General features: G+C 44.0%; 1 protein-coding gene across 1 annotated transcript in view; it reads left to right on the top strand.

Moving 5' to 3' along the window:
• Positions 1–10853, top strand: part of LOC142246720 (uncharacterized) — an 84377-nt gene that overhangs the window by 1443 nt on the left and 72081 nt on the right. The window contains exons 2-3 of the mRNA XM_075319775.1: positions 2001–2108; positions 4035–4103. Coding sequence (XP_075175890.1) covers positions 2048–2108; positions 4035–4103 — 130 coding nt within the window. The 5' untranslated portion in view covers positions 2001–2047. The remainder of the gene's footprint in view (positions 1–2000; positions 2109–4034; positions 4104–10853) is intronic.

The following is a 10853-nucleotide window of genomic DNA, read 5'->3' as shown; positions in this document are numbered from 1 at the left end:
ATACATCAGGAGGAGCCTAGGATGGGGATATATATGCTGGGAAAGAGACAAATAAACCAGGATGGGAACATATATACCAGGAGGAGGACATATATACCAAGAAGGGGACAGAAACCAGGATGGGGACATATATAGCAGAATGTGCCCAGGAGTGGGATATACATACCAGGAGGTGCCCAGGATTGGACATATATACCAGGATAGAGACAAATAAACTGGGATGGGGACATGCATACCAGGAGGGTCCCTGGATGGGGACATATATACCTGGAAGAGGACATTTATGCTAGGAAGGGAACAATAAACCAGGATGGGGACATGCATACCAGGAAGGGCCCAAGATGCAGACATATATACCAGGATTTGGACATATATACCAGGAGGATATTATGCAGAGAGACAATGTGTGTGGGGTGATATACAGTGGAGCATTGTGTGTGTGTGAGGATATATATAAAGAGGGGCAGCTTGTTTGGGGGATAGTGTTCAAAGGGGCAGCGTACATGAGGGATATTACACAGAGGGTTATTGTGTGTGTGCATATTATACAAAGTTGCAGTGTGGGGGATATATAGAGGGGGCAGTGTGTGTGTGGAGGAAGCTACACAGGAGCAGTGTGTGGGATATTATACAAATGGGCAGTGTGTGTTGGTATTTACAGAGGAGCAGTGTACGTGTGGGGACATTATACAGAGGAGCAGTGTGTGGAGGGGGATATATTCAGGAGCAGTGTTTGTGGGGAGATATTATACAGAGGAGCAGTGTTTGTGGGGAAATATTATACAGAGGAGCAGTGTGTGGGAGGATATTATACAGAGGAACAGTGGATGTGGGAGGATATTATACAGAGGAGCAGTGTGTGTGGGAGGATATTATACAGAGGAACAGTGTGTGTGGGGATATTATATTGATAAACTGTGTGTGGGATACTAAACAGAGGAGCAGTGTGTGGGGGGATATTATACAGACGAGCAGTGTGTGGGGGGATATTATACAGACTAGCAGTGTGTATGTGGGGATATTATACAGAAGACCAGTGTGTATGGGGTATTATGCAGAGGAGCAGTGTGTGTGGGGATATTATACTGAGGAGCAGTGTGTGGGGGATATTATACTGAGGAGCAGTGTGTGTGGGGGGATAGTATACTGAGGTGCAGTGTGTGTGTGTGTTAGTATACTGAGGTGCAGTGTGTGTGTGTATGGGGGATAGTGTACTTAGGTGCAGTGTGTGTGTGCGGGATATTATACAGAGGAGCAGTGTGTGGGGGATATTACACTGAGGAGCAGTGTGTTTGGGGTGATATTATACAGAAGAGCAGTAACACACACACAGACACACACACACACACACACACACACACGTTTTTCCAAGAATGGTGGTGTGTGGAGGGCTTGAGGGGTGGAGTCGGAGCTGGGGTGGGGTGTAATATCCATCGATACGGCATAAATGGTTGAAATAGGAAGACCGCTAAAAAAAGAGATCAGACGTGGTGGATTTGAGGTGCAGATTCTCCAGCACAAATTTGTAATTTATTGTACATTTGAAGAGATCAATTTTCTTAGCCTATAAAAAAAAATGGCCTCCTGTCCTCGTTTGTTTCCTGGGAAACTAGGTAAAGAATCAGTAGGGGGGCACCAAAGGGCAGTTTTGCACAGGGCACCATTCAGGTTAAGGCCGGCCCTGCATCTGTATATATGCCAGGATATATGCCTGCAGTTACTATCTCCCATGGGATGTATAAACACCAGTCTTTGTGTATCATATGTGATGTATACAGCAGAATATAGTATGGTGCTTGGTATATATAGTGTATAATGTAGAGTTGTGTGTGTGTGTGTGTGTGTATATATAGTGTAGAGATGTTTATATAGTTTTGGCCCTGTGTATATATTGCAGAATCCACACTACAGTATATACACTGGCACATCTCTACACTATGTATTATATACACAGCTCCACAGTATTCTGTCTGTGACTTTTACATTTATTATTTTCACAGTTTTGAAATCCAGGAAAAATCTGAAGAAGATTCATCTTGAAGCCATAATGGAGAAAGGAGAAAGCGATGTGTGGGGAGATAAGCGGTGCAAAGAGGAGGATCCTACAGGTAATCGCCCCGGCGAGGAATAATGACTAGTTATGGGCGGACCCGCAGATACCCGGGATCAGCGGATGCAACCAGGTCTATAGGGACCTGAATCAGGCGCTTTTAAAATAGTATAAACAAAGGAGGAAAAAAACGACCAAAGAGCCCAATTACAAACAGTGATTACTCACTAAGTAATCACTGTTTGTAATTGGGCTCTTTGGTCGTTTTTTTCCTCCTTTGTTTATATGTCTTGCTACGACTGCCCTAGTCCTCTCCTACTCCATTATCAATTTTTTTTTCTCTACATATAACATCTTATGGAGCAATGCTTTGGTTGATTAATCTGTTTTTGCTTTTAAAATAGTGTAGAACGTAAAAGAATAGGTGACCCCTAAAGTATAACGCCAAAATTGTTAATTAGGGGAATACCCAAAAGTTACCACAGGACCACAATATAAATGCAAAAGGTAAAAAATATTTTATTGAAATAATTTACAAAGATGGTGAAGCCATAAAACAAGGAAGAGTGGCTAAGATGGAAAATGCCACACAAGGGGAACAGAGTAAAATACACTCCAACCAACCTCCCTAGTGACAGCCAGTAATAATAAAGGGTTAATTACATATAGTAGTGCAAATTACAGCAGCATATACATAACCATAAAAATTGAAAACTAGTCAGCGACTCACAGGTTAAACTGTTTGATTGCACACACTATAGACATTCCACAGAACTATCCACTCAAGTGTGTACAGCAGCAATTAAGCTGGTTAGTAACTGCTGTGATGCTGCGTGCGCCTCATAAGCAGACACTAACACAAACAGACCCCCATAAAACAACACTATTTCTGTGCCGATCAGCATGCAAAAATAAGGGGATTGTGTACATATGTGTGTATATATACAGCCTGTGCAGAATTATTAGGTAAGTTGTATTTTAGAGGATTTTTTTTTATTATTGATCAACAACTATGTTCTCAATCAACCCAAAAGACTCATAAATATCAAAGCGTATCAAAGGTCTGGGAGTTGAGCTTCATTCCATCCTGAACCCAAAAAGGTCCCGCAAGTTCGTCTTTGATGATACCAGACCATACCAGTGCCCACCTCCACCTTGCTGGCGTCTGAGTCGGAGTGGAGCTCTCTGCCCTTTACTGATCAGCCTCGGGCCCATCCATCTGGCCCATGAAGAGTCACTCTCATTTCATCAGTCCATAAAACCTTTGAAAAATCAGTCTTAAGATATTTCTTGACCCAGTCTTGACGTTTTATCTTATGTTTCTTGTTCAGAGGTGGTGGTTTTTCAGCCTTCCTTACCTTGGCCATGTCCCTGAGTAATGGCACACCTTGTGATTTTTGATACTCCAGTAACGTTGCAGCTCTGAAATATGGCCAAACTGGTGGCAAATAGCATCTTGGAAGTTTCACGCTTGATTTTCCCCAATTCATGGCAGGTACTTTGCGCCTTTTTTGCCCAACACGCTTCTTACGACCCTGTTGGCTATTTGTCATGAAACGCTTGATTGTTCGTTGATCACACTTCAAAAGTTTGCCAATTTCAAGACTGCTGCATCCCTCTGCAAGACATTTAACAATTTTGGACTTTTCAGAGCCCATCAGATCTCTCTTCTGACCCATTTTGCCAAAGGAAAGGAAGTTGCCTAATAATTTAGCATACCTTATATAGGGTGTTGTTGTCATTACACCACACCCCTCCTCATTACAGAGATGCATCACCTGATTTACTTAATTGGTAGTTGGCTCTCAGCCTATACAGCTTGGAGTAGGACAACAGCTTAGAATTAATTTAACACAAGAAGAAGTACGCCTACGTCTGAGTAAATTAAACATTGACAAATCCCCAGGGCCAGATGGCATTCATCCACGAATATTGAGGGAATTGAGCTCCGTAATTGACAGATCGCTGTATCTTATCTTTTTAGACTCGCTTGTAACAGGGTTGGTGCCTCAGGATTGGAGGATTGCTGATGTGGTACCGATATTTAAGAAAGGTAAGAGGGTAGATCCAGGCAACTACCGTCCAGTAAGCCTGACATCAGTAGTATGCAAAGTTTTTGAGGGCATTTTAAGGGATGACATGCAAAAATATGTTGCAGAAAATAATATAATAACTGACAGTCAGCATGGATTCATGAAAGATAAATCGTGTCTAACCAACCTGTTGGGGTTCTATGAGGGGGTAAGTGTAAACCTGGATATTGGTAATGCAGCTGATGTGATTTATTTGGACTTTGCAAAGGCATTTGATACTGTACCACATAATAGCCGTATACTAAAGCTCCAGAAGCAAGGACTAGGGGAAACTATATGCAACTGGGTAAGGAATTTGCTAAAAGATAGGAAACAAAGAGTAGTCATAAATGGAACATTCTCTAAATGGGCCATAGTCAGCAGTGGGGTGCCGCAGGGATCTGTGCTAGGACCAATTCTTTTTAATCTCTTTAATAATGACCTTGTGGATGGGATTGATAGTAAAGTGTCAGTCTTTGCTGATGACACCAAACTATGTAGGATATTAAAAACTGACCTTGATAGTATAATATTACAAAAAGATCTGGATAAGATGTCAGAATGGGCAGATACTTGGCAAATGAGATTTAATGTTGATAAATGTAAAGTAATGCACCTAGGACGGAGTAATCCTATAACTGCGTATACATTAAATGGAAGTAAACTCGGGACTACAGAACAGGAGAAGGACTTGGGTATTCTCATTACAAATAAGCTGAGCAGCAGCACTCAATGTCAAGCAGCAGCTGCTAAAGCAAACAAGATGCTAGGGTGTATAAAAAGAGAGATTAGATCCCGTGATCCCAACGTATTGTTACCCCTCTATAAATCACTTGTAAGGCCACATCTGGAATATGGGATTCAGTTTTGGGCTCCACATTTTAAAAAGGACATTCAGAAGTTAGAGTCAGTTCAAAGGTGGGCAACTAGATTACTACAAGGAATGGAGGCCGCCCGTATGACGACAGGTTGAAAAAGTTAGATATGTTTAGCTTAGAAAAAAGATGTCTCAGAGGAGATCTCATTTATATGTATAAATACATGTGTGGTCAATATAAAGGACTGGCACATGACTTATTTCTTCCGAAGACAATACTAAGGACCAGGGGGCATTCACTACGAGTGGAAGAAAAGCGATTCAGACAGCTAAATAGGAAAGGGTTCTTTACAGTTAGAGCAGTCAGACTGTGGAATGCCCTACCACAAGAGGTAGTAAGGGCAGATACTTTAACAGCTTTCAAAAAAGGGCTGGATGATTTCCTCAGTACACACAACATTGTTGGTTATAAATGACTTTGTGACCAAATGTAGAACTGGTGGAGGAAGGTTGAACTAGATGGACCTAGGTCTTTTTTCAACCTTAGTATCTATGTAACTATGTAACATGTATAACAAGTATCATGTGATCAAAATACTCATTTGCCTAATAATTCTGCACACTGTGTGTGTGTGTGTGTGTGTGTGTGTATTTATTTATAAAATGCAGGCCATTGAAACCCACATTACTTTGAGTCATGCTGTTAGCACACAACGACCTGGGGCACAAAGTCCCAAATAGAACAAATCAGCACGCTCAGCGCCATGTTGTCCTGCTCCCCCACATAATATGGCGGTGGCCCACCGAGGATGATGGGAAGGAGGACATACGTCATCCCTCCCATCACCACAGTGCGCGATAGTCCGTGACAGTGCATGCGCATGGCGCGTATGTGTCCATGGGAATGTATAGAGGAAAGAGGAGAGCAGGTCAACGTGCCCAGCGTCACGCCATCCTAACCCCCCTCCGCACAACGTTGCGGCAGCCCACCGAGGAAAAGGGGGAGGAGGACTGTCATTCCCCCCCATCTCCACGGTGACGCCACAACAACCACAGCGTGAGGAAGGCCAGTACATCGCACGCGCACAGTATGTCTGTGTCCGGGAGCAAGAAAAACTCATTCAGTAAGTGGAATCATTACTGATAACCAAAAAAGGGGTATAGATAGCAGATACCGCCTTGATAAATGTCAAGATATTTGATGACTGCAAGGATATGGTATTACATAAACAAAAAGTATATGCAAATATAAACCTGCACAATTGTTTAGTGACACAAAATACAAAACACGGCAGTACATACATCAGTCCTGCACTCCAAAGAGTATCCGGAGTAAAAAACAAAATATACAATTTAATCATATGTGGCGCCCCTGACCCGGTCAGGCGTCACTAAATACTGCACCCATGCTGGGACAGTACTTCCAGGTAATCCTAAGGGCCAGACGAGATGTGTACGCACAGACACATAGCAACCAGTTCTCCCACACCAGAAGATGGGACCCTTGGGCAGTCTCCGGAGGGGGTTGGCTATCAAATCTTGTCAAGGAGTGAAGCAGAGGGGCTGGGGGCAACAGTGTAGAGGTTGTCAGGAAAGGGGGCAGAGAGCCAGTCTAGTGGTGGTGAGCGGCGGTCACGAGATAGATACGCGCGCGGCCACTAGTCAGACCCTGCACGGGGTAGTAACAGCGGGGGAGAACGGTCACCTGGTGAGTGGTGAGAGTAGTACAGAGTTGCCGGTGACTAGGCACATACGGAGTACAGGTCCCTAGAGCAGACTCCAGTTTAACGACCTACTAAACCTGCCGGTGAGGGGAACTACAAGTACCTCACCAACCTCACAGAGTCCGAACCTCAGCACCAACGCAGAGACCCATAAGGAGACAGAGCCTGGAGCCATCTCACTTGGTCCACGCTGCCGGCAAACGGGCCAAACACAGGGGAGAAAAGGCAGAAGCGACTCCCTGGATAGACCCCCATGGTACTTCACGTCAGGGGGTTATCCACAGAGTTCTAGGAAGGTGAGCTAACAGGTTACCCTCAGACTGGCCCAAAGGAACCCTGGTCTTACCTGGTTAATCACAGCAACGCCCGGGTCAGCTCACAATAACATCTGAAGTGAGTAAAAACCAGTTGAAAGACTTTTGGACTCAGCCTGTGTTATTCTGGGACCCCGCTACCCTGCTCACCCGAGCCCCTGGGGCCTGCCTCACCCACGGGAGGCTACATCACCTGGCTGCAGACCCCATCAGCCCCAGACGCTCGTAAAACCTGTAGCGGTGGTCATCCACATCCCTGACCGCAAGCGTGAGTGGCGTCACGACATATAATAAAACTGACATTACCTGTTCGCCATATTGATCAAGCCCTGTGGCGTCCCCGAACAGGATCAGCACTCCTGGGGCGTCACACATACATATCAAAAAATAACAAATGAGAGCACATGCCACCAAAATCATCGCGAACAGAGGATGGAGCTTGTCAAAAGTTGATGGACAACTCCGCAATACTCAATGGGTGTAAATGACCAATCTGAAAAAAAACTATGGACACAATCCAAAAGGGACCTAAAAAAAAGATAGGGAAATTAAAGACAGATTATAATTTATTATTTACTGGCTGTCACTAGGGAGGTTGGTTGGAGTGTATGTTACTCTGTTCCCCTTGTGTGGCATTTTCCATCTCAGCCACTCTTCCTTGTGTTACTGCTTCACTTTCCTTTATAAATGATTTCAATAAAATATTTTTCCCTTTTGCATTTATATTTTGGTCCTGTGGTAACTTTTGGGTTTTCCCCTAATTAACAATTTTGGCTTTATACTTTAGGGGTCACCTATTCTTTTCGGTTCTATGTCTATCCTCTTGGACCAGACCACCCTGTGTGTCTGACTGCTTTCAATCACAGATGCTGTATGAGTTCCTAGATTGGTGTAAAAATAAATAAAATTGGCTTGGGGTCCCCACATATTCAGATACTTAGCACAGGTAAAGCATATGGCTACAGGCTGCAGCACCCAGCCGTGTGCTTATCTTGGCTGTGTTAGAAATTAAGAGGGACTGCATGCGGCTTTTTATAAAAATTATTTAAATAAATAATTTTTAAAAACCTGCGTGCGGTCCCCCTCAATTTTGATACCCAGCCATTATATAGCCAACAGCTGGGAGCTGGTATTCTCAGGCTGGACCCCCCCAGCCTAAAAATAGCAGCCTGCAGCCATCCAGGATTGTCTGCTTTATCATGGCTGGGTTCCAAAATTGGGATATGTATTTTAAATAATTTTAAAAAAAGCCGTATATGGTTCCTCTTATGTTGATACGCAGCCTTTATCTGCGCTTGGTATCATAATATGGGGGACCCTACCCCCATTTTTTTTTTATTTATCTTTACACCAATCTAGACACACACATTGAAAGCAGTCAGATACGCTGTCACATAGGGAGGGGCGCGGTCTGACTGCAACTAATCAGACGCTGCAACTGCCGGTGGGCAGGGAAAGCATTGCATATGTATGAAGGCTATTGAGTGGCCCCGGAAGTAGTATGAGCAGCCCCAGAAGCAGTGTTACAGCCGCACGTGAGACATCAAAGCTTATCTCAACAATATCTGGTGCTTCGTTATCGTCGATCTACTTTAACATTGGAACAATCAACGTATCTGTGTGATAGACATGCATAAAATACAAAAAAAAGACAGTTTGTCACACACCATGAATGTGTGAACATGGACCTGCAACTGGGCAGATATTTAGCATATATAAATGGCCATTTGTATATCTGCCCAGTTGCAGGTCCATGTTCACACATTCATGGTTTCCATACTTTAGCATTATCAGGGTGCAAACTGTCTTTTTTGTATTTTATGTCATGTTCAGTTATGCACCTGTTCACATGTCAGTTTTGGTGAGTGCATAAGCAAGGATGGTTGACCTTAGGGAGATCAACATCAACACCGCGGAGACACCATCACGTGTTTCTCAACGCAGTGATTCTAGAGCAATGCCCCCTGGGAAATATTCAAAACAAGAAAGCCTGCTGACACACCATCACATGTTTCTCAATGCTTGCAGGAACTAGCTGCGTTGAGATACACGTGATGGTGTCTCCACCGTGTTGATCTCCCTAAGGTCAACCATCCTTGCTTATGTAGTCTTCTACTAGGCAATGCTCCCACTAGCCAGTTTCCTACTCCAGACTGATGAGGGGCAAATACCCCGAAACAGCTGTCTGTGGATGGATACCATGTTTGGCATAGGTGGTCTCGTTGACTGGAGACTGCCCTTCCCGTGGTTGTTCCTTCCCGGTGAAAGACCTGGCTAGTTTCCTGCCAGCGTTGAGAAACGGTGTTTCTGCAGGCTTTCTTGTTTTGTTTTGAATAATTTGGTGAGTGCAGTCAGTCTTTTTTGTCTGTGATAGACATGCAGGCAGCTTATTCAGAATTAGTCTGAGATAACCATAACTAAAGATTACAGAAATAACACAACAGACAAAAATAAAGTATAACCATACTATCACTATTTGCCGCTGGAGGATGTCACACCTTCAAATTGCAAAAAGAATCATTAGCTACATTAACCTCTCTCTCAAGTTTCTGTGAGTGTGCTGGGAGAGGAATTCCATAGATCCCAGATTTTACCCCACAGGGGCGTACTAACATATTCAATGCGTCACCAGCGTTCCCGGTCAACGCTCTTCTGAATGCCAGGCACTTCCAGTCATGCGCATTAGACCTCTCTGAAGCTGGGACACATACACCCGGCTTCATACTTCACTTGACCGGAAGTGCCCGGCATTCAGAAATGCGGTCGCAGGAAACACAGGTACGCGCGTCACCACTGGTGATGCTGAATTGGATAGCATGTTAGTACGCCCCTGTGGGCATACTAAAATGCGAAGAAGGCGGACAGCTCGGGGGACTAGTCCCCGGTGGTCATTAGCATAAGATAAAGATCTTTAGAAATACTTTTTCTAAAGATCTCTTTATCTATGCTAGTGTATACAAGGACAGTTAGGCAGGAATTAGTAATATGTACCCAGAACTGCTCGTGGTTCTGGGTGCATATTGCACCTGACAGGTTCCCTTTAACAGCTAACTCAACAAATGCCCGATTGGAATCCCATCCAAGAGACAATGAATGTAATTGCACTATAGATGTTTAATCAAAATGCGAATTTTGTGAAAAAATATATAAAACATCCAAAAAAGTTGAAAACAGGGAGCCACCAGGAGGGACATAAACCTAAGTGCTGAAGCTGATGGTTCCACCTGCGTTCCAGCGCGCGCAATGCGGAAGTGATTTGAATAAAGATGAGCAGTCAGAGCTCCATGCGCCATAATTGCCTGAGAAACGCACAAGTTCTTAATTAAAATGTATCGTTTTAATTGGTTACGGGTAGTTTATATATAGACGGCTTGACCCCACCCTGATATGCCTCTTTGAGAAAGCATTAGTGAAACGTACGTTAGAGGTGGAGGGGTACACCAATGCTGGTGAATGTAATAAGGTAAATGCTGTTTTTCAATGCCATTGGTGCTATTAACAGACAGTTTTTTACAGGATTGGTAAAATCGCCAATATGAGCTTTTGTCTGTGGTATATGTGATGCTATTTCTGTGGTATACTTGCATGTGATGTGGACAATGTGTCAAATTTTGAATTACCACGTAGACTATATATGAGTGTACCGCCCCCCCGCTCTGATCCGGAGCTGCCGCGGCTCGAGTGGTCTCCTAATCCGGGGAGTCCGCACGGACACTCGAATTAAAAGAAAGGGGGGGTATGAACAAAAGGGGTTTAGAAAGTTCGTGATGCCACCCACGGTACGTGGTAATGTGAGGGACCACCGCTGCTGTTGGGGAGCCCGGTGACAATGGTGTAGCGGCAGGATGTTTAACCCCTCCATGGGTAGGCGGTTTG

This window comes from Anomaloglossus baeobatrachus, chromosome 7 (assembly GCF_048569485.1).
Source record: "Anomaloglossus baeobatrachus isolate aAnoBae1 chromosome 7, aAnoBae1.hap1, whole genome shotgun sequence".
Lineage (NCBI taxonomy): Eukaryota > Metazoa > Chordata > Amphibia > Anura > Aromobatidae > Anomaloglossus > Anomaloglossus baeobatrachus.
The sequence above is the reverse complement of the archived record's forward strand: the minus strand, read 5'-3'. Positions and strand labels throughout refer to the sequence as shown.